Here is a 23,841-nt window from a genome sequence, read left to right as displayed (position 1 = left end):
TGCCCCCGGCACAGCTTCCTGCCTCCGTTCCTCGCGCCCCTCGCTACTCCTGTACGCGACCCAGCCTGCGGGCTCCTGGACCCCGGCTTTGTGGTAAGCACCTGGTGACTGAGACTTTCCACGACGGGCTTGAGGTGACATTGCTGGGATGGAAGCAAGCGCTTGGTGACTTTGACCCCCCCGGGGTTTCCTCTGCCCCTGCTCCCAGCTCACTGTAGCCATCCGGCATGGATGTGTCACCAGCAGGGGCGTTTGGGTGGTTTGGGGTGACAGTGACAGTGTCGTGGGCTCTCTGTGCCACCCCGAGATAAACAGTCCTGCTAAAACCTTGGTTTTCCTTTCGGGTTTGCTGACCACTGAAGTTGCTGCCTTGGCAGGAGCCACGGAGGGGCTGTGGGATACAGGAGATGCTGTCAGCGAATGCTTCCTGAAGTGGTCTTTTTAAAGGATACTTAGGAGACATTGAATAGCATCGTTAATAGCCAGAGTGGTTCCAGAATGTCACAGAAAATCTTACTCACGGAACTCCATTTAGAGTCGGAATTTTAGGCCACTTCTGTCGTTGAACCACAGCTAACTAAAAGTACGGGATTTATGTTCCTAGCCCTGGGCCCCACGAGACATGCCCACTGAGTGCCAGCCAGATAACACGTTTGCCCTTTAGATTGGAAGTAGCGTGGTGTTAAAAACGCCGTGTGTCGATTTTAGGTCCAGCAGATCTGCGTTGGGTCTTTGCCTTGCTGGGTATTGGTTGTGATTTTAGAAAGTTACTGCCCTTTCTGAGCCTGTGTCTCCTCGTCTGTAAAATGAGGATGGCGATAGTCCTCACCTGTAGGAGCATTGAAAGGATTAAATGTGATAATATACGACAGGCACTTAACAGCTCCATCAAGAACCTAGAAAAGACTCACTGCATGTTTGCGGGTGTCTGTGTTACTGGTATTTCTTACTCTGCACCCCAGCTCCAGGGCTGCAAGCCTTGCCACAGAGATAATCGTGTGGGCCGACCTCACGGGGTGTGGGGTAATTGGCTGATGTTGGCAAAGCGTTTCATAAAACCTCTGTGTACAATAGATTAAGTGTGAATAAGATTAAAGTTGGTTTAGTTCAAAAGATTTTTTCACGGCATGTGCTCTGCCCAGAGTTCACTTCTTTTCAGGGCAGGTGACAGGTCGTTTTGGACCTGTCGTCTGTTCCCAGTGAGATCCCACTGGTGGAGCTGAATCGTGCAGCCTGAAATCACACACATCTGAAAAAGGCACAGGATTGTCACAGGGTGAAATTTCTGGGTGAGACCTGGCAGAGTCCAGCTGTACGCAGCAGTTGCGGAAAGCAGCGGCGAATGTTGGGCCCCCTTCTTTGCTTTGGGCAGGGAGCCCAGGTGCACCCCCCGACCCAGGCAGTGCTCGGACAGGTTTTTTCCCATTCCATTTGGGACATTTGCCCCTAAGTGGTCAAGAAGAATTCAGGTAGCTGGTGTTTCTTGCTTAGTTTGAAGGCATGCATGTTAACCAGTTGCTATAGGATAGAGATATAGGGCAGTAATATTTTAGGTTTAGCTAAGATAAAGAATGACCTAAGAAAGTAGAAAACAGGGGCAGCTTAGTGGCTCAGTCGGTTAAGTGTCTGCCTTTGGCTCAGGTCATGATCCCGGGGTCCTGGGACTGAGCCCCACATCATGCTGCTTACTCAGCTGGAGCCTGCTTCTCCCTCTGCCTATGCCCACCCCAACCCCCTGCTTGTGTTTTCTCTCTCTCAAATAAATAAATAAAATCTTAAAAAAAATAGAATATGTTCCTTGAACTTGAAATATTATAGTTTAATGGAGAGCATCCTGAGGGTGGGTCTCTAGAGACATTTAGTGTCTAAAGCAGAATCAGCAATTTACACCCTTGGGCTGGCTTCCTGTTTTTGTAAATAATGTTTAAACAAGGAAGGCACACTCATTCATTTCTGTCTTGTTATGGCTGTTTCATGTTCCAGCAGCAGAGTGAGTAGTTGTGAGAGACGATGTCCAAAAGTAATGTCTGTCCGGGCCCTTCGAGGAAAAGTTTGTCAACTTTAGGCTAAAGCATAGGCGGCCTCAGCTCTTAGCAAGACTTGGGATCCTGGAGGGTAGTATATCTTAGAATGGAACAGATGTGGGCTCACATCCCAACCCTGCTGCGAACTGGCTATGTGACCTTCAGCAAGTGTCTTAACCTCTCTGTGCCATAGTTACTTCATCTGTAAAATCAGAACCTAACCTACAGGGTTGTCAGAACTAAATGAGGTAATACATGGAATACACTTGGTGTGGCATCTGTCATGGATTAAATGCTCTGCGTGTTAGCTGCTACTGTTAGGGTAAGTCTGTAGGTCTGCAAATCCCAGTCCACATGGCGCTGCCCCCAGGGAGATGCCAAAGTAGCTTGAGCAAATCCACCTTAAACCCTCCCATCACTAACTCCGAGAAGAGAAGCAGGGATTTTCTGACACAACAGGCGATCATCCCAGTGAGTGGGCCAAGACCCTTGTGCCCGTGCACTCTGTCTGATCTTCCAAACGGCACTGCTGGAGATGATCGACAGGCACTGTTTCTTGGCAGATTGTTTTATGCGTGTCCATTCTTGGTATTTTATTGTACCTGCCCCCCCCCCCCCGCATTGTGATGTTACCTTGTGGGGTTAGAGGTATTTTCCCCTGACCTCTGATTCCGAGTGTTGTATTAAACCGGGAATTTCCATGAGTCCTCTGACCGTGTTTGCTCACTCACTCATCAGCACATTTGTTGAGAGGCTGCCATGTGCTGGCAGCCATCGCGTCCCCTCCCCCGGTGGGGGGCTAGCGCTTGTGCATCTGTTCACCTGCCTCCTCTTGGCTCTGTGGCCACCAGCTCTCGTTTGTTTTGAAAGGAGGGACACCCTGGTAGGATGCCAAAGCCGGGAACTTTTCTTATATGTGCTTGTTTCATTCCGGGGGAAAGGGGAGATAGCCATGTTTCAGGGCCAATTAGTGCCTATTCCTTGGGGCCAGTGAAGGAAGTCTGGGAACAGGTTGGCTGGTGGCCAGCAAAGAGGGCTGAAAAAAGTAGGATTAGGACTCCTATGGGTCTTTCAAAGGAAAACCAAGGTAAAGAAAACAAGCCCCTGCAGAGTTCAGGCCTTGCCCCTAAGGGAACAGCAAGCCTAGAATTAGAAAGTAAGTGAAGGCCAAGGCCAAGGCCAGCCGGTGCCCTCCCCTCCTCTCCAGTCAGACCCTGTGGCTCTCTCCTCTGCTAGGAGTGAGTCCTGAATCCGAAGCGAAGCTTTCAGTGAGCTTTAGAGATGGAAAACACGTGTTCTAGACGGAGGGCATCGACTGTGGGAGGCTAGTGGTGGAAAACTGCCCCACATCCAGAGATTAGAGGGATAAATCGGAGAAGAGGAAGATGAACAATATAGGCCAGTGAAAAGTGGCACAAAACGGGCCTTCCAGGATAGGGCAGCTGTGCTTCCGTGTTCCTGTCCAGCAGGACCGACCTAGCCCTCTTGGGTTTGCTGGATCTGATCAGGTCCCAGTGCTGCTGAAATTCCCACTGCACTTAGAATCCAGGCCAGATGTGGACCCTGGAGTTTGTGTGCCCTCTGCCCGCACAGTCAGCCTCGTCTCGCCTGCACACCTGCACCCCCTGCTCCAACTACACTCTGCTGTCTTCTCTTTGTATAAGGACATTTGTCATTGAATTAAGGCCTACCTGGATAAGACAGCCTGTGCTGCTTTACACATGCGAGTCTCTCCTCTAGAAAGCTGGTTCCCATGGCTAAGTCCTCGTCTGTCTTCAGGGGTCCGCTTAGAACCTCTCTTCCTCAGAGACCATCTGCGTGCTCCTACTATAGCCCTAACATGTCCGCGATTTCCTTTGCAGTTCTCATCATGCTTGTAACCATTTTTTGATGTCTGCTTCCCCAGTAAATCCTGTGAGGACAGGGACGGCGTCTTTCTTGGATGCTGGGCACAGCGTAATTGCTCGCTGCATTTTTTTGTACTGACTGACTAGAAGGAGCAGTAATTTGTAAATTGGCGGGGGTGGGGGGAAACAAGCTTTAACCCTTTTAATTTGTTTTGCTCTTGTTTTCCAAATAATTTCTGAACAATTATTTCACAGACACACACATACATTTTTTTTAGGGGATTCTCTGAGGTGACGTTTCTCTGGAGCCTGTGTGTGTGTTGGACACATCTTACCTGCTTTTCTCCTCTCCCTGCAGAATGAGATGTGCCTGGCCACCCACCAGCTCTCGAAACAGCTGCTGGCGTATGAGAAACAGGTAACTGGGGACTCACCTGGCATGTGAAGCTGTGCTCGGGGCCCTCGTGAGTGGTAGTCTTGTAAGGAATTCTCCAAAGGGCATCCTTGAGAGGCTTTGATTTCCTTCTTTCTTTTCGTTTGTGGTCCACTCCTGTTTTTTCTCTTGTCTTGCCTTTTCCTTTCCCCTGATAAATTCTAATTGGTGAGATTATCCCAAAGTCTTTGTGGTATATTCTAATTAGCCTACAGAAGTCACCCACTGCCTTGAGGGTTCGTGATCTGAGGAATCAAATTCCAGGAAATAACCCAGTTCCAGAAACTAAACTCAAAGATGACGTTATGACCAGACAGAAGGGCGATGGCCAACGAAGGGATCGTCAGGGAGGGGCGACTGAGAGCGTCGCGGGGCAGGACGAGGCTAGCGCACTCGTTTTCTGCATCCAGACACCGCGACACCTTGTGTGCTCGGGGGCAGAGTGGGGACTGGTGTGGAGGGTGGTGGGACGTGGGTGGGGTGGTAGCACCGACTCCCCAAGCCTTAACACCCGGGTCTTTTATTCTCTGGTCTTAGAATTTTGCTCTTGGCAAAGGCGATGAAGAAGTAATTTCTACACTCCACTATTTTGCCAAAGTGGTAGATGAGGTAAGATCACAACATGGCAAAATTTGATTTGATTCCTTCCTGAACTTTATTTCATCTTTGTGTTGGCCCACTTTCCATTTTAGATATCTCCTTAAATATCTCAGAGTATATCTCAACTTGCTGATCTTCCAAGGCTCATTTCATAGGACAAGTTGTATGCAATTATGTTTGTTCCTGGTTGAGGAGAAAAGCTTTGTTATACGTGAACAATGGACCAAGAGAGATTTCTGAGAATTCAGTTTCCTAAGAAGGGTGTATTGGTTTCTCCAGCTGCTTGTAATAAATTACAAGTAGGTGGCTTAAAACAGTAGACAATTATTCTCTCCCATACTTCTGGAGGCCAGAGTATGAAATCAAGTTGTTGGCAAGGCCAGGCTCCCTCCAGAGGCCCGAGGCGGAATCTTCCGTGGCCTCTTCCGGCTTCTGTTGCCCCTGACTGTCCCATGGCAAGTGGCTGCATCCAGTCTCCACCTTGCCATGGCCTCCTCCCAACCCCACTTCACTCCTTCCCTGTGTGTCTTCTCTTTGTGTAAGGACACTTGTCATTGAATTAAGGCCTACCTGGATAACTGAGGATGGTCTCATTTGGAGGTCCGTCACCACATCTGGGAAGACCTCGTTTCTGAAGACTCACATGTTCTGCTTGGACTTTTCTTTGGGGGAGGATGAGGGTGGGCAGGATTCACGCCACCACAGAGGGTGTTATGCAACCGTCGTCGTAGCTGTACTGCATAATACATTGGGAACATTTGCGAAAAACAGGTAATTGTTATAAGAGAAGTACATAAATCCCAGTTGTGATAAACACTGCAGCTCAGGTGCTCCTGGTGCTGAGCAGAACCCTCTGCAGAACTGGGTCAGTACGAAATTGTATTTCATCGTTCAAGGAGCTTGCAGTTCTCACAGCAGAAAATGATGATGAAGAAGCAAAAGAATATGCAGGTGCCGTTTCGCTGTCCAGGCGCTGGTGTAGATGAGATACTGTCTTCAGTTTATAAAATGTGAAACTAACATTGCAGGGTCATTCAGTCAACAAGTCAACCCAACACGTTGATACTTGTTCAGCAAACATGTATTGACCACCTGCTGTGTAGTAAGTACTGTTGTAGGCACTGGGGCTGTAACAGGTATAAAAGGTTGTAAAGGGAGATATAACAGGATATAAAAGAACGGTCGTCCAGTTCTTTTTCAGCTTCATACTTTCTCCACAACTCTGACTCTTTTCACAGTGTATGTTTAAAATGGTTAGATGTCTTTTCCAGAAGAGGAGGAACATGAATGGAAAAAAGTAATAGAGGAGTAAAAAGTAATTTTTTTGGAAGCGAGGAGACAAATGTTTCCTAATTAGCCATGAATGAGGAGCCCAGGGGGAGAAGCAGCGGACTACACCCTCTGAAGTCAAGTCTTTTCTTGACCAGAGCCAGTTGCTAAGGAAATGTGGTTAGTTGTCAGACACCCAGAACCGATATTTCCAGTTTAAGAGACTTACTTATAACCCTCCTTTCATGGGCAGGAATGATGATGCTTTAGGTGGGGAGTGAATCATTCCCAAAGGCTGGACGGCTGGGAGTGTGATGTTACAGGTGGTGTGACCGCCTCCCCGAAGCTCGGCCCTGTCGGGGCTTCTCAAACAAGCCTCTTGGTGTGGAGACCTATGTGCATGAAAGCCGTTAGCTCAGGTGGGCGGCTTCTGAGTAGATTTTCAGGTTGTTTTCTCTACCGGGGCCTGTATCAGGTTGGAAAATTTTCAAGACAAGTGACTTGACTCAGAAAAAACACAACTAAAAGTAGAGATTTTTTGTGGCTCATATTTTTAATGGAATCCCTAGGAACCAGACACTCCGTGTTGTATGCATATAGAAATTTCTGTCCTTGTTGATTTCCCCAAAGGCAGGGTTCCTAGATCACTTCCACTGAGTGCACCCGAAACAGGAATTCACCATCATTATGGATATGCCAACGAGTGTGCGAGTGTGCGTCAGGCCCTATACTCTGAGTGTTTTCTATTCAGGTTACTATTTTGTCATCACGGTAACCATGCAGGGAATGGTTTATTTTCAGGATGACGATATTGAAGTGCCGAGAGGTAATCTCTTTGCACTCTCTTGAGCTAAGGCACGGTGTTTAGAAGTGATTGTCCCTTCCCTCTCAAAAACCCCAGGGCAAAAAGTTGGTGCCAAACCCCTTGATCCTTAAGAAATAAGGAAGACAATGAGTCGATAGGAAATTTACCATTCCAAAAGTGAATGATGCCTAGAAAACCACGTAATCACCCTGATTTTGGTGTCTTCATTTGTAAGTGGCAGCAGCGAGAAAGCCCATCTAACTGGGCTGTTGTAGAGATTAAATGAGATAATGTGTATCAGGGCATTGAACACACAGCCAGACACATAGTAGGTACACTGGTTGACTTTCATTCACTTAACTGTTAGTAAAAAAAAACAGTACATTTCTCACTGAAGTTATTCAGGAAAAGTAGTTAACACATTCTGTCTTGGTGGCATTTATTGGCATGTGTGTCCTCCTGCGTTCTCAGCAGAACAAAGCTGCCGTGCTTTGTCTTGATGATTGAAAGACAGGACATTAACTGCTTGGCCTCCAGCTCCCCTGCCTGGCAAATGATTGTCTGTAAGCTTTTCAGAGCAGTTCTGGAAGTACAGCCCTGAAGGACCAGATCTGTTGGTGGGAGAGCTGTGGGTACAGAGGGGGCTCGTATGTGACTGCTGTCATCGCTGAAAGAAGCTTGGCCAGATGCACACTGCCAAAAAGACTGCTGGGTGATTTCCCTTTGTTTTCCAAGCAGGAATCCCAAAACATCTTTAGTAATATGTGTTCGTTGCTGATGTCTAGACTACCAGACATTTGAAGTTTGGGCAACTTCGTGAGCACAAGACTCTCTATCCAACACGGTATAATGGGAGAAACCTGGAGTTCGGATTCCAGTAGCCCAGGATGAAAATCCCAACCGTTCTGCCTCTTTGCTGTCTGGATGTGGAGAGTTGTTTGTCCACCTGGTACATGGGTACAGTCAGTAAGACCGGACTCTCAGAGTGGCTGAGAACCAAGGGATACAAAGCATGTAACTCTCCAGAGTAACTCCCAGGCCTGCAGCTGCTGTGGTTTTAGGGTTAGTAGGCTTCTAGCAGGCGGGTCTTGCAAGTATGACCTCAGCCCTTCTGAGGGGGAGCATGCGCACTGTGACTGATAATGTATGACCTAAGGTGAGTGCTCCCAGTGAGCTGTGCTCACTGCAAGGACATGAACGCGTTCTCCTCCAGCTGGTGTGGCTCAGCCTGGATTGCACCGTACACACACCGTAGCCATGGGCTCAGAGACTGCTTTAGCAAACCTAACTGAGGCCCGCTCAGAACCTTGCATTTAGTTTTGAGTACCTCTGGGCCTGTATCATTTGCAGCTTCATGAAGTGTTGTTTATTTGCTGAGGAAATGTAGCAGAACTCTTGAAACACACAGAATTGTCCAGTGTGATCCTGTGTGGAAAGAAGTGTTCTTTATAGTGGGTTTAATTTTTCTCAATAAGATTTCTCTCTTTTTTCAGCTTAATGTTCTCCATACAGAGCTGGCGAAACAGTTGGCAGACACAATGATTCTACCTATTATACAATTTCGAGAAAAGGATCTCACAGGTAAAGTTGCTGAGTTCGGTGCCAGTTACCTGCAAAACATCAATTCATTTCATAATTGTTCTGACTGTATTAATTTCTTTAAATCTGTGCATCATTGAGAAATGCCTTTCTTTTTCGGAGCACTTCAGTTTAGCTAACTTCCACTGAATCTCCACTATGTTCTTGGCTCCCCTAAAGGAAGGTTACAGGCTAATGAGAAAAACTGACTTGGAAACAATCATAACATTATGTGATGAGGGCAGCCGGAAAGAGAGGTACAAGGAATAAAAACAGCACACGGAAAGATGTGATTACCCTTTTGAAGTTAGGGTGCCAGGGAGGGCTTCCTGGAGGAGGTGATCTTGTGCTGGGTTTTGAAAGATGAATAAGTGTTTACCAAGGAGACAAAGATGGCAAGGTTTGTATTACTGGTTTGGAGCATTTATAGGAGGCATGCTGTTTTGGGGGAGCCATGAATGCTTTGGAATGTAATGTGGGTAGCTTAGAGAGGGACAGAGGGGCAGGGACCACGCTTTACCTGTGCTAGACCCTGAGCTGCAGCCACGAACAAGGCAGACAAGCTCCCTGTTTTCCTGGAGCTCACATTTTAGTGGGTCGGTAGATCTGGGACTGGTTCAGAGAGTCTGGTTGCCCTTCTAGACTATTTTTGGTTCTTCAATGAAAAAGTAAAACAAAGCTTTAGAGTAATTTTCTATCTCTTGGAAATCAAGGTAGTCCAAAAATGAATTAAAAAGAACCCAAAATCTTGGGGGGAAAAAGTAGTTGATAATAGGAAAGGGAACCCAAACTTTCTAGTCTTTTTGTTTTTTATGTCACTGAAAATATTCACTGCTTAGAGATGGAAGAATTGTATTTTCTAGAACACCGATATAAAAATTGCTGGCCAAAGAAATCTAAACCAAGTACTCCGAGATCTGTTCAGTATAGTACTGCCTCTTCAGGGGCACCTGGGTGGCTGAGTTGGTTAAGTGTCTGTCTTCGACTCGGGTCATGATCCTGGGGTCCTGGGATCGACCCCCACATCAGAATCCCTGCTCACTGGGAATTCAGCTTCTCCCTCTGCCTTCTTCCCCTACCCGCCTCGTGCTCGCTCTCCCGCTCTCTTGCTCTGAACTGAAGTCATATATATATATACATATATATATATATATATTTTCACCTTAAATGAAGTCATATATATACACATATATATATTTTCACCTTAAATGAAGTCATATATATACACATATATATATTTTCACCTTAAATGAAGTCATATATATACACATATATATATTTTCACCTTAAATGAAGTCATATATATATACATATATATACACACACACACATATATATATGTATATATATATACTCACCTTAAAATGTAAACTTTATTCAGGCAGGAAAGACACAGCACATCTTAAAGATGGTCTTCTCCCCACACCCACCCATATGGAGATTCCCTGTGATCATGTCATCTGAGGCTCTAGGGAGCAGGGGTAGACCTGATCATTTGCCAGGGGCAGTGTGACAGCGCTGAAACATGACAAAGAACAATAAATGATAGGTCATCTTGTGTGAAGAGAAGCCTGGCTTGAGCAGGACTTTTAGCGGTTTTGTGTGTTGCTCGTCTGTAATAGCATGCAAATCCCAAAGCTGCATGTAGTCCTGTGCTGATTATCCAGTACGAACTGAGAGTCTTAGTGCATTTTTTCATAAAGATTTTCTCTAACTAAAATCATAGAAATGTGTGGGGATATCGTTTTAAGAACAAACTCCGAGTCTTTTAGACAGAAAATAATCACCCCCCCCAACCCCGACCTGCGTTGTCAGATTTGTGTCTTTCAGCTTTGGGGTGGGGGGCAGCCCGGGCCAGAGGGTCCCGGCAGTGATAATGACCAGGCCTTGTCGGGCCTGTAGGACCCAAGTGTGGATTAGTAGTATTTGCCTAGGATGGCGATTTTTTTTTAAAAGAGAATAAAACTGTGTGGTAATAGTAAAAAGAGAAGCCTCTTCGGTATCTTTGGAAACAGTGAATCACAGTAACCTTCTCTGACGACACCAGCATGCAAGTGTGAAGTGTTTGGCCCAGGTCATGCTTGAGTCAGCTCGAGAACCAGCCTAGAACCTGGCCTCCCCTCCACGTGCTGGTTTTTACCTGACGTTTCGCCTCCTTTTCCATTTCTGCACCAATCCAAGGACATATCTAAATGAAGAGAACACAGACCGATTAAGGAAGCTCTTTGACCCGGGAAGGGAAGCCCCCGGAGAGTGCTCCGGTAGGAAGTGGAAGGGAGAGGGGAAGAAGGGAAATGCAGGAAGCAGCCGATACCGAAGGCGTAAGAATAACACGAGGAGAGATTAGAAAGCTGGAGGCAGTTTTGAGGGAAACAGAAAAAGACATAAAAGGTATGAAAATGCTTTCCTTTGTTTGATGAAGCAAAACTGATCGTGGCAGAGTTGTAGAAAGTATTGCTTTCTTCTAGATGTCTCTGTGTTTTTTTTTTTTTTTTTGAAACCTTGGACAGCCATCACCCTCATTGACCTCATCATTTTTTCTTCTCGGTCTTGGACTTTGTTATACGTCCTCATACGTGAGGCGCGTGGCACCCACAGGAGGAAATGGTGGTGTGTGTTGGCTTGTCGCAGGTACCCTGTGCTAGATAGCCTCAGACTTTGTCATTAAAACAAATACCCTGGGCGCCTGGGTGGCTCAGTCGGTTAAGCAGCTGCCCGTTGGCTCAGGTCATGATCCCGGGAATCCCTCAGCGGGGAGCCTGCTTCTCCTTCCACGTCTGCCCTTCCCCCTGCTCGTGCACTTGCTCTTGCAAATAAGCACCCCCATATTCCTTTGTTAGTGGTGGCTTTGCCAGATGTTAAAAATGGCCAGCCAAAGGGCCTTTCTAGGTTCTAAGTATGGTCCAGATATTGTGAGGAAAGAGGTATTAATTAGAACACTCTTTTGTGGGGGGCAGGAGAGTCCGAGCTGCGCTGTATACTCCAGGTCTCCCTGAAGAGCACCTGTCCACCGCACACTCCAGCCCACTTCCCCCAGGGACCCTCTGCTTCATGGACCCCCCAGATGCTGTCAACAAGGAGTGGGTGGTCACGGTCAGTCAGGCTCCCAAGTTTGGGATGCAGCTGAAGCCACAAACTCCAGTCAGACCAGGAGGCCAGAGCCATGTGAGGGCAGAGGCCCGGAGGAGGGGCTCACAGAGCCGTCTTCCTTCTGCACATGGGCTTTTATTTCTTGGGGAAGCACGTGCCAATATGGGGTTGGCATATTTTACTTTCCTTTGCTCTAAGATTTTTTTTTTTCTCTCTTGTTCAGAGGTTAGCACTTTAAAGGATCTTTTTGGACTCGCCAGTAATGGTAGGCATCCTCTCCGTTCTTGGCGCGTGGGTTTAGTATGTGTGTGGGTGGAGATGCTGAATGAATGTTCTTGCCTTTCAACCCATCTGGGTGCTAAAATGCCTCTTTATTTTTAGAGCATGACCTCTCAATGGCAAAATATAGCAGGCTGCCTAAAAAAAAGGAGAATGAGAAGGTAAGAATAGCTACGTGACATGGTGTTTCTCACCTCCCTTACTTAAGCTCCTTTCCTACATTCCTGCTGTGAGTTCATGGCATTGGGGGTACCTTGATGAATTCTTTTTCTTCTTTCATATACGTAGATTTTTAATTATTCTGAATCTCATAAGTAGTCTTCTACCTTCCTATTCTAGCTTTTCAACGTGGTTTATTAGACAGCAACTTGGAACCACTGTGTAATTACATTTGCACAATGATTTCAGATTAGCTTGGTACCTTGTGCTTATCTGCCGCATACGTATTCAGGTCACTTGAATTTCTTGCCATGGGTGCTGGCTCCACTTCTCTAACTCGTGCTTTTTTGCTACTGTAGATGATATTGCCCATTTGAATGCATCTAAATTCCTACTTCTGTTGCATGATTTCCTTGAGCTAAATTACTTCCTTGGAATACAGTCTTAGGAGTGAACTAAAATGTTTGTGGCTTTCAGTGCAGGCCCCTGAGTTGTTCTCCTAAAGGCTCGGGGAGTACTTGGCTTCACCCCGGGGAAGCCTCATAAGCACGGAGATGCTAATACTTCTTTAATTGGGAGTTTTTAAAACATAAAGTGGAACCTTATCTGAGTTTTATTGTATCGGTCACAGAAATGGGTCTCACTGAGTAAACACACGCTGCTGAAGCTTCATGCTCTTGCGAACGGCCACATCCTCAGACAGCCTGACGTTTGCCTTCGCCTCTCACCCAGGTGAAGACGGATGTCGTGAAGGAGGTGGCGGCCGCGCGACGCAAACAGCACCTCTCTTCCCTCCAGTACTACTGCGCCCTCAATGCGCTGCAGGACAGGAAGCGCGTGGCCATGATGGAGCCCATGATAGGCTTTGCCCACGGACAGGTAGGCCGTGCCCGTCCCCTGAGGGCTGAGCCCTGAGCCCTGAGCCAGCTGGGGAGAACCACTCGGTGTGCCTGCTGAGCTAGCGTTTAGGAGAAACCGAAGCATGTTTCAGAGGAAGAAACACGTACGCACCACCTTGCGTGGTAACTCAAGACGGCTCCATGTATGCACGTGGAAAGCTTCCAGGGGGGCGATTGTTAGGCTGGACGTGCAGGCAGTGACGGCCTCTGTCCCAAGCCTCCCATGGGGCCAGAGGAGGGGGCTGGCATGACACTTTGTCTCTGAGCCAGGCGAGAGCCAGGCCTGGTCTTCTAATGTTCTGAGAAGCAGAACTGCTCAGGTTGGTAGACCTGGGCCTTTAGCTTAGGACCCACACACAGTCCCCTGCTGCTCTGTGTGGCGAGGCTCACCCTCAGCTGGGCTCTTCTCACTGCTGAGGTCATCGCCGGCACCTTGGCATCTGGGCCGTGGCAAAATACTGCTGTAGCTTGCTGAAGTCTGTCCGGGATGGATGTGGCTTCTTCCCCCGTTAGTGGTCTCCTGAACACTCGTCTGTCTGGAGTCTCCAGTGGCAGGGCGGGGCCCTGGCCGGGCAGCACCAGCCTGGCAGGGACAGGAGTGAGTGTCCATTCATGGTGGATGGCACCCCCCCCATCCCTGCCCTGCTGGAGCCCCACTTACACAGACTCTAACACCGCACCCCAGCATGCAGGAAACACACCTGGATATCTTCTCTCAGTTGACAACCTAGGAATAGAAGGGGATGTCAGGAAGCAGAATGTTGAGAAGAAAACAGCAACTTTTTATTTAAAACGCCACATGTGTGAGCATCTATTCTTTTAAAATACATGTTAAAAAATACGTGTATTTCAGAAAACAGCATCAGTATCCTTCAGTTTGGGAAAGGGGAGCAGGGGAGGATCTTTAGGCATTCAAGCTCAGGGATCCGTCTTTTCATGTGGTTGTGACGTTGAAAGGCGAGGTAACTCAAGACGGCTTCTGCCTTCAGGGGTGATATTTAAGCAGAGTGCTATAATCTGTCTGTGTCCTCTGGGTAAAGCCGGGTTAAACCCAAAGCTGGCCCTGTCCCGCCCTGGGCTCCGGTCCACAGCGGACCCCTGCAACGTCCAGCTGCTCGCGGTGGGCGCTGGTGCCGCCTCTCTCCTTCGTTCTCACACCTCTGCCAGGCGGAGGGCCTGGGTGCTGGAGAGCGCCGGTGCTGCCTCTGCTGTCTCATTAATGCCTCCTGTTCTGTCTGTTCTTCCTGGATTGACAGTGGTGGCCTGTGGAGCACGAGTCTGGCCTCTAAAGAGCCGGGGGTCAGCTAAGTGAATGCCACCCCCAGCGGTGCTAGCAAACTGCCCCCCACCCCGCCCCAGGCCTGGGGACACAGAGCAGAGCATGCCGCAGTCATTGATGGGTGGCAGCAGCAGCATCTTTGAGGACTGAGGAGGCCTATTTCCCTTTTCATGTGCAAAGTACCAAGATTTCAAGACCAAGACTAGAAAACCCCTCCCACTGCAAACTTCACATCCTGCAGAAAACTATAACTCCTTTGCTTAGACCAGTTGTTGTCTAACCCATAAATCTTTTGGATGATTCCAAAGCATTCGCTCTCCTCCAGCCTCATCAGCCATTTTAAATACATGTTGACTAAGCGTCCACCTTTTTGGTTGGTGGCCGTCGGACCACTGTACTTCCTGCAGCTCCGAAGGCCCGAGAATCTGGGTCTCTGGATAATGCGGCACTGGGTCAGGCTTCTCGGCACCGCCCGCTTCAGTGCGGGCTGTTTGACTTCATTTCTGCCTCCCCTGGCCCTTGTTGAACAGGTTTGCACTGAGATCACCATTCAGTCGTCATGCCTGAAACGGGTTTTGCAAACCTGTACAGGTTTACGAGATCCCAGAAATCAAGTCCAGGATAGTAGTCACAGGGTAGATCCGATGGCCGGCGGCTGGAGCAGCCAGGATCTCATCCGTCCCTCCCTGCCGTCCCTTCGGATCAGACTGAGGGATTGCAGGAGCAGCCCCCCACCCGCACCCCCCCGAACTTACAGAATAGCAGAGGAGCTAAGCCATGGAATTTGGAGTATAAATTCCAGGGAGTTCAGGGAGGGGAAAGAGGAAAGCCACTGGGAGGCTGTGTCCTTAGAAATGAAGAAGGCTCCTTGAACAGACTTTGATGTTTGAGGTTTCAGAGATTCAGAAGGGCATTTGCTGTTTTGATCTCCGTATGATTAAAAGATCACGGGGCCAGAGCAGGGCCCCACATGATTACCTTACATTAGGATAATCGTGATCATCCTGTTCTCTTCCTGTGAAAACTAAGGGCGTGGGGGTACATCCTTCCCCAGGATGTGAGCATGCGAAGCCCGCCAGCCTCACCAGGGTGCGTGGGCGGGTTCCGTGCCCACCGCACAGGGCAGGGGCTGCTTCCAGATCAGACACCTGAGCTGGCCCAGAATGTGAGAGAAGTCCCATGTCCAAAACTAAGCCTTTTTTCCCTTTACTCATGACTCAGGCTTTCAACTCTTACCTTTCTGTGATTAGGCACGTAAGATGGAACAGGTCACCCCCAGTATTCGGATTTTTTAAAGCCTTGGCCATGGGAAGAAATGGAGACTTGAGCTTTGGGGCGGGATGGTGACAGATGTCAGTCATGCACAGAGGCAGGCCCCTCCCTGTGCCCTGCCCATCAGGGCTTGTGAGGCAACCCAGCCTTCTGGAAAGTGAACACCCTGGAATCACAGGAAGTAAGGACTTGCTTTTTATTTGTTCCCCAAAAGCCAGCAATTGAAGTTTCATTTTCAAAGGAGATGGAGCCCTCCTGGGGCCACCCTCCCCTGAGCACAGAGAGCCTGCATCCCAGAACGCTGGGGGCCGGAAGGGATTTCACCCGTCTAGGCAGCTGTTCAGGCCCAGAGCTGTGCTGCCTCCTTCACACCCACGGTCCCCACTGGGTTGACGTCGGGGTTGGAAGGGCAGCATCCCGGCCGCATCCTCTGTCCAGCCCGTGTTTCAAGCCGCGCATGACTCACTGACGGGCTCACGGCAGCCTCTGGGTTTGCTGCTCTGAGCACCTCCCGCCGCACTCCACCCAGTGCTCACCTGGTTCTGGCCGTGCACGTCAGCTGTCACCCGCTGATGGAAGCCCCTGGGGACGCCGAGGTGTAGACCCGCTCCTTGCCCCCCTAGAAGCTTTCTATCCAAAATTCACAGAATTCGCAGAGGAGAAGAGCTGACGATGAGACCAACGGAAATAATTGTCAGTAGGAACTCCCGACGCACCTCACCTAGTATGTGCCAGGCAGGGAACTCACATTATCCCTGATGTTCCCCTGCCTGTCCGTAAGAGCTCCCAGTGTCCCCAGGCTGCAGTGCACTGGGTTGGGAGGAACTCCGCGGACGTGGGGGTGGGGGAGCTCGGCTGGCCAGCCAGGGTCGCTACCCCCATGCTCAGTCCCACGCTGGATGCGCTCACTGGTCACCTTTCCTAGGCGACCTTCAGAACATCACCATCCTGTCTTTCAGATTAACTTCTTCAAGAAGGGAGCAGAGATGTTTTCCCAAAATATGAACAGCTTTTTATCCTCAGTTGCAGACATGGTCCAGAGGTAAGGCTGCACTCCACTCTGGGTCCGGGGGCCTCTGCCTTTCCTGCTGGGAGGGAGGGACGGAGCCCCGCCACCATGGGGACTCTGGGCAGCGGGCCCCTTCTGAGCTGCCGGTATTCGGGAATCCTGAGGTTGGAAAGTAAGGCCTTCTGTGTACCCCCGCCCCCACTGTGTGGGGAGCCCAGAGGTGTGCCCACCACGTGAACAGATTATATAGCTTAAAGAAAAGATGAAGCGTCTGTGAAGGGACTTTCCCGTCAAGTCCCAGTGCCCGTGCTGAGGGAGGTCTTCCCTGTGTCACAGCGGCCTCCACGGCCCGTGGGCCCGGTGTAGGCTGGCTGTGGATTTAGACGTGGCCTTGTTTCCCCTTTGGAACCAAGGGGCTGACAGCCGGAAGTGCTGGGACTCTTTAGGAAACTGGCCATCTTGGCCATTTATGACTGATCATGGGGCTTTATGCTTTTTTGGAATTAATTTAACAAATCACTCCTCAGCCTCGCAAATGCTTTTTTTTTTTTTTTAAGATTTTATTTATTTATTTGACAGACAGAGATCAATCACAAGTAGGCAGAGAGGCAGGCAGAGAGAAAGGAGGAAGCAGGCTCCCTGCTGAGCAGAGAGCCCGATGTGGGGCTCCATCCCAGGACCCTGAGATCATGACCTGAGCTGAAGGCAGAGGCTTAACCCACTGAGCCACCCAGGCGCCCCTCAAATGCTTATTTTTTAAAAATACACCATCCTCTCTTCAGGCTGTCCTGCCAGGCTTGCCTCCATTGCCAGTGTGCACGACAGCGAGCCCCAAGGAGGCTTGTTTCCTTTACACTGCAGATCTGTTTCTGGGAGTGCTCCGTGATTCCTGGAGCATGGGCGAGGGAGAGAGCAGCTGAGAAGCAGACAGACACAATGGAAGTAGGAGTGTGGGATTCTATGTCATGTGGAAAAACAGAGGAAGGTTGCTCTTTTTCTTGAGGATGTTGTAGTTCAAGATACCTTTAAAATAAAATTTATTTTAGAGCAAGTGAGCAAGTGCAGGGAGGGGCAGAGGGAGGCAGAGAATAACTTTAGCAGACTCTGCACAGAGCCCGATGCGGGGCTGGATCTCAGGACTCAACCCTGAGATCATGACCTGAGCCAAAAAGAAGAGTCAAATGCTTCAACGGCTGAGCTGCCCAGGCTCAGTGGCAGGGCTGCCATAAAAGGGAAAGCATTGCCTTTGTCATTGTCACTGCACTTGGGAAAATGACCAGGAGGGGGGCACCTGGGTGGCTTAGTGGGTTAAAGCCTCTACCTTTGGCTCAGGTCATGATCCCAGGGTCCTGGGATGGAGCCCCACATCGGGCTCTCTGCTCAGCAGGGAGCCTTCTTCCTCCTTTCTCTCTGCCTACCTCTCTGCCTACTTGTGATTGATCTCTGTCTGTCAAATAAATAAATAAAATCTTAAAAAAAAAAAAAAAAAAAAAAACGAGCAGGAGGTGGGACCAGTCTCCAGTGGCCGTTTTTCCCCTTAGGGGCGCCTGGGGCCGGCAGGGAGGGCGCCTGGGGCCGGCAGGGAGGGAGCCTGGGGCCGGCAGGGAGGGCAGGCATGACCGCGGTTTCCTTCCCTCCCTCCCACCGTCCTTCTCTTCCAGCGTAGGCGCCTGCATGGCAGCCCTGAGGATGGGCTCATTAAAGCTTTTCTCCTAAAGTTTGCATCAGCATCGGGCGCCTTGGTGGCTCAGTCATTTAAGACACTGATTCGTGGTTTTGGCTCCGGTGGTGATTTCAGGGTGACGGGGTTGAGCCCCATGTCAGGCTCCGCCCTCCTTGTGTGCGCAGGCTCTTTCTCTCCCCCTCCTCCTTTCTCTACAATGGATGCATGAGGTTTTTTTTTTTTAAAGATTTTATTTATTTATTTGACAGACTGAGATCACAAGTAGGCAGAGAGGCAGGCAGAGAGAGTGGAAGGGAAGCAGGCTCCCCACTGAGCAGAGAGCCCGATGCGGGACTTGATCCCAGGACCCTGAGATCATGACCTGAGCCGAAGCAGCGGCTTAACCCACTGAGCCACCCAGGTGCCCCATGAATGAGTCTTTTAAAAGAAAATTGCATCAACAGTTCTAAGCCTGGATACCACTTTGTCAGCAGAGAGGTTGTTTCGCTGGGTTCAGGCGTCGTCCGGTGGTATTATTCCTCATGTTCTGTTCTAAAACAGCGGCCATATAGGACCACTTCTAGCAGAGCAGACTCGAGTCCCACCGTGTCTATCTTCCGGGGCAGGAAGCCCCATGGGGCAGGAAGGCCTGGCACAGCTCGCCGTGGGCTGCTCAGCCGTGCTGGGTCGGCGTGAGGAGCAGCTGACCTGACGCCTTCTGTCTTAAGCATTCAGGTGGAACTAGAAGCCGAAGCGGAGAAGATGCGCGTGTCCCAGCAGGAGCTGCTCTCTGTTGATGAGTCTGTTTACGCCCCAGACTTTGACGTGGCCGCGCCACAGATCAACAGGAACCTCATCCAGAAGGCTGGTTACCTTAATCTCAGAAGGTGAGAATGCCCCTGCGTGCCTCTTTTTCTGAAGTCTGTTTTCCCTCAGGAGGCTAGACGGCGTCGTCGGGAGGGTGGCTGGTGCTGGGGAAGAACTCCCACCCCCATGCCGCCCTGGTCACCGAGAGGTGGGTGTGAACCAGACTCAGAAGAACCTGGTGTGCCGACTCCGAGCGCTGGGCCGTCCCTGTCCCTGGTCGCGGGGACTGTATGCAGATAGCCTGTTCTTAACCATCATCATCCTGGACTGTAAGGAGTTTCTGTCCCATCCCGCCCTTGGCCCTGGCCCCAGACAGGTGAGAGCCGTGTGCTCAAGGCCTGCCACTGAGGCCGGAGTCCGAGGGCCAGCCAGCCTCGGGGTCCTCCAGGTTCTCACACACAGAATCACGCTGTAACACTAGCGGCCCTTTGGCTTGAAGGGAGGCGGCTCAGGCTTCCTTGTGTCCAGGAGCAGACTGAGGCCCTTTGGTGTGGTGAGGACCCTGATTTGGTTCTGTCACCCCCGCCTTAGCTGGGCCTCAATCACGTTATGTGCAAAATAGAGCCGATGACCACACCTACTGAAAAAAGTTGTTACAAGGACCAAATGAAGCCATTTCCAGTAGGTAGGAAGCACTCGGACGCTAGCTAGTACCAGTTTTTGGAAATAACTAATGATTGAGGCAGGATGCCTCGTGCCTTGCACAAAGCTGCTACTTGATAAACACTGAATCAGGTAAGTGTACCAGATATTTCCCAAATGGAGGATCTACAGAGAGGAACGGCCAGCTGTTTTCTTACCAAGGTGGAGCTCCTCAAAGCTCTTCCAGCTCGTTGAGATCACAAGTTAAATATCTGTCAGTCTGTGTTGGCTAGAAAACCTTACAGGGCTGGTGGTGTTTGCCAGGTACTGGATACTTCTCTTGGAAGCAGCACACAAAACATCCAATAAGAGCAAAACTCAGTGTGGTAAACGCCGCCAGGATTCCGGGTGCCGGGAGCTGAGGGGATCCTGGTGACTCTCACTGGACTCAGAGCAGTTCAGGTCCATGTCTTAGAGGAATGAGCATCTAGGTTTTCAGTTCCGAACGGGGATGGACTCATTCTGTTTCCAGATCTTGCAAGAAGCCAGTGTTTGGCTGCCGTTGGGCGGGTGGGGGCGGTGACTGCCACCGGCACGCAGGGCTGGCCCCGGGCTGCATCTCCTGTGTGAGCAGAGCCCCTAACTCCCGGGTCACCCAGGCTGAATTGCGCCTCATCTGCCCCTCTGCATTTGGATTCTTTCCAAAGCAGTTTTGCTTTGATGTAAAGAAATACTATTTCTAGAATGTCACCAGTACTCAGGGAGAGGCAGCCAGACCTTGAGGTGCTGTGCGGGCTTCCTCATACTGGCGGGTGTTCTAAAACCACAGTTCTTCCAGTAAAACAGGGCTGGTCACCACCACCTGGGAGAGGCTTTACTTCTTCACGCAAGGCGGGAACCTCATGTGTCAGCCGCGGGGCGCTGTGGCCGGAGGCCTGATCCAGGACCTGGACAACTGCTCGGTGATGGCCGTGGACTGTGAAGACCGCCGCTACTGCTTCCAGATCACCACACCCAACGGGAAATCGTAGGCTGGGCGGGGGTCTATTGACTCTGCCCCTGCCAGGGGCCTCTTTGGGGAGCAGCGGGGGGTGGCGCAGGAGGAGGTCCCCCAGACCTGCCTGAGTGGAGCTCTTTGCTCCGGCCGAAACCCGAGATGGCTGATGCACTCAGGCCCCGTACTGTCCCGCAGACCTCCATGTACTGCAGGGGCCCAGAAGAGATCACTTGGGGTCATCTGCAAGGACCGCCCACCCTTCAGTTGTGGCTGCTCTGCTTCCATTTGCTCCCATGTGGGGCTCTGAACTGAGCTCCTGTGTTGACAGGAGTGTGTCCGGCCAAGTCAGTTTAGTGCAGACCGTCTGCGTGGTTGGCAGAGCTGTTTTAGACCTTGTCCTCCCTCCTGGGTGACAGGAGTGGCCTGGGATCCCAGTCCCGGTTACCTAACTCCTTGGTCTTCTCTGTAAAACAGGATAAGAGCCATGCTCCCCGCCCCCACCACCGTGGGGTCCCTGGATAGGGTGGAGCCCTCCCCAGTGGAAGGGCAGTGGTATTTGTGTCCAGTTCCCCTCTCCCCTCCATGGGTTTGGCAGCGGGGGGTCTGCCAATGCCTCTGGGCCGGACTCCTGGTGGCCCCAGTCACCTGAGAAGCCAACATGTCCAGGCTTGTGGACCGCCAGCCTCAAGCTAGTAGATCCAAGCCCAGCTACTCACATCCCTCGGGAAGTATCTGTCCAGGATCGCACAGCAAATGAACAGGGAGCCTAAACCCCATTTTCTTCCCTTCCTGTCATCCTGCCTTCCTGGCCCTTCCCTTTGGGACCCAGCTGAGTTCAGCGTGTGTGGACTAAGCCTCAGGCAGAGGCCCGGGAGGCACTGACGTGGATGTGCTTTATTGCAGGGGAATCATCCTCCAGGCAGAAAGCAGAAAGGAGAATGAGGAGGTAGGGTTTGTTCTTCCACTTCTGTCCTAGTCTAGCGGTGACCGGGGTCCGGCAGATTTTGTAACGGCCTCTCTCCACAGTGGATATGCGCCATAAACAACATCTCCAGACAGATCTACCTGACCGACAACCCAGAGGTAACTCGCGCTGCCTTCCCCGCATCCGCGGCCCTCGCTCTGTCTGAAGGGTGAGCGCCCCTCCCAGGACTGAGCCTGTCCCCCCACGCGTTTGTAGGCAGTCGCCATCAAGTTGAATCAGACGGCGCTCCAAGCAGTGACTCCCATTACAAGTTTCGGAAAAAAGCAAGAAAGCCCGTGTCCCAGGTAATTAGAGGACGGTGGGAAAGCGGCTTGCCTATAGTTGTGAGCTAGGAATTGGACAGCAGTTATTTCTCCGCACGTACCACCTAGCGGGGGAGCTCAGGCTGCCGGGAGAGGTGGGGTGTTTGCGCACGGTGACGCCACCTGTGAGGGGCAGAACCGGGAGCCACGGCCGTGGCACCCTGGGTGACCCTGGCGCTGTCCTTCCCCTGGGCTGTGCAGCCACAGCCCGGGCAAACAGGACTTGCCTCGAGGGTCTGCTGGTCAGGGCTTCTTGCATTTTTCTGTCAGCATCAACAAAGTTCTGGAACCAAAAGGAAACTTAAATAAGGAACAAAATGACCTTTTTTGCATCTGTGTTACTGCCCAGGCCTTATCTGCACGTGTACAGATACTTTCACATGTGCGTTAAATTTTTCTTTTCACATATATTTTTCATGTTTTTACATTTCTTATAATTGTTCTTTAGTAAGTCTCCACACTCTTCCGTGATTTATTATTATTAGCTCTTGAATATTTAGGCAGCCTCCTTTCCTCAGTTTGCTACAGTCATGTACAGTGAACACTTTCGTGCATCTAGCTTCGCTCTTGTCTTGAATACAGCTTTAAGGTTTATTCCAAGAATCTCACCTTTTGTCTTAATGGGAGTTTCCAATTGGTTAACTAATAGAGAACTGCATTATTGGTCACACCAAAGGTGGGTTACGATTAGGACTGTATGTGGTGTCCCATTTTTCTGTGGCATGGTAGAAAGAACCCATTAAATAAATGTTCACAGATACTGTCTCCTGAGTCCAGACAGATGTCATTAGAAAGCTAGGAGTTCAGTTCCCAGGACCTCGGGGCTGTTTGGCAGGTTGCCAGTGTGCATACGCGGAGACCTTGGTGTGCAGGAAGGAGCAGAAGAGAAGGCCAGAAAGTGGCCATGAGTCTGATGTCAGTGGATTGGGGACCCTGCTTAGGCTCTGGGCCATGGAGCAGAACTGCAGACTGAGGCGAGTGGCGTGTCGCAGCCGGGGTGGACGGGCTGTCCTGCGGCTCTCTGCACATAGCGCATATTGGATCTGGGGCGTGGTGGGGCGAAGGACAGGGCAGGGACGCCCGACAGGCTGCTGTTGGAGTATCTAAGACAGCACAGGAGAAGCTGAGCAGAGGTAGTAAAAAATGGACAAGGGGCAACAGGTGACACTTGAGTGCTGGGTTTCATCGTTGACGCAGGCAGCATGTGCGTGAAGGGCAGCTCTACGGAGGGCGCTCTGATGGAACTGGAAACACCGATCGGGCCAGTGAGCTAGGCCATGAGCCTCGTCGTGGGTGAACACACTGGCCTCCTCTGTAAAGCTGTGAGCTGCACAGCGAGCTAGGCACGCTGGAGAATGCTGGCTTGGAATTCTGAGAGCTTCTGGTGGCTCTGCCTTCAACGCGGCTAGATGAGCTGACGAGGCTCAGCTCTCTGGGCCTCTGTCTCCTTGAATTTGTGACACAAGAATATGCGAAACTAGGTGACCTCCCCAGTCCCTTTGCACTTCTAACACTGTCTAGGGTGCCGATGTATCATTTGACTAGTATTAGTAATTAAAGGTGTGACTGGCTTTCAAAAAAAACCTCAACCCAGACTGTGTTTGGGTTTTTTAGTTTGTAGCCACAGAGTTTGTACCTCAGATTTAATTATTCAGTAACTGATTTTTCTCCCTGTTGTGGAATGAGTAAATCACACAGAAGAATCATGAAACAAAAAAGACCTCTAGCCAGGCAGCTGAATCAGCAAAGAGACTGGGAGGGTGACGGATGTGGCTGCCAGGCGGCCCAGAGCTGTGGAGACGGCGGGAGGGCTCCTGTCCCTCTCAGAGCCAGCTCATTAGGAATAAAGAAATGTTTTGATGACAGGGGAAAGCAGCAGAGAAACTGTTCGTGGGAAGAAAC

General features: G+C 50.3%; 1 protein-coding gene across 4 annotated transcripts in view; it reads left to right on the top strand.

Moving 5' to 3' along the window:
* Window positions 1-23,841, top strand: part of APPL2 (adaptor protein, phosphotyrosine interacting with PH domain and leucine zipper 2) — a 51,220-nt gene that overhangs the window by 14,494 nt on the left and 12,885 nt on the right. For all 4 annotated transcript variants that reach the window (XM_059186739.1, XM_059186738.1, XM_059186740.1 and 1 more), the window contains exons 3-14: window positions 4,230-4,289; window positions 4,842-4,913; window positions 8,472-8,559; window positions 11,870-11,911; window positions 12,028-12,086; window positions 12,817-12,963; window positions 16,494-16,576; window positions 18,935-19,093; window positions 20,494-20,682; window positions 21,556-21,598; window positions 21,679-21,735; window positions 21,833-21,921. In XM_059186739.1, coding sequence (XP_059042722.1) covers window positions 4,230-4,289; window positions 4,842-4,913; window positions 8,472-8,559; window positions 11,870-11,911; window positions 12,028-12,086; window positions 12,817-12,963; window positions 16,494-16,576; window positions 18,935-19,093; window positions 20,494-20,682; window positions 21,556-21,598; window positions 21,679-21,735; window positions 21,833-21,921 — 1,088 coding nt within the window. The remainder of the gene's footprint in view (window positions 1-4,229; window positions 4,290-4,841; window positions 4,914-8,471; window positions 8,560-11,869; window positions 11,912-12,027; window positions 12,087-12,816; window positions 12,964-16,493; window positions 16,577-18,934; window positions 19,094-20,493; window positions 20,683-21,555; window positions 21,599-21,678; window positions 21,736-21,832; window positions 21,922-23,841) is intronic.

Source organism: Mustela lutreola, chromosome 8 (assembly GCF_030435805.1).
Source record: "Mustela lutreola isolate mMusLut2 chromosome 8, mMusLut2.pri, whole genome shotgun sequence".
In the NCBI taxonomy this organism is placed as follows: Eukaryota; Metazoa; Chordata; class Mammalia; order Carnivora; family Mustelidae; genus Mustela; species Mustela lutreola.
Note: the sequence above shows the minus strand (reverse complement) of the source record. Positions and strands in the feature narration are given on the sequence as shown.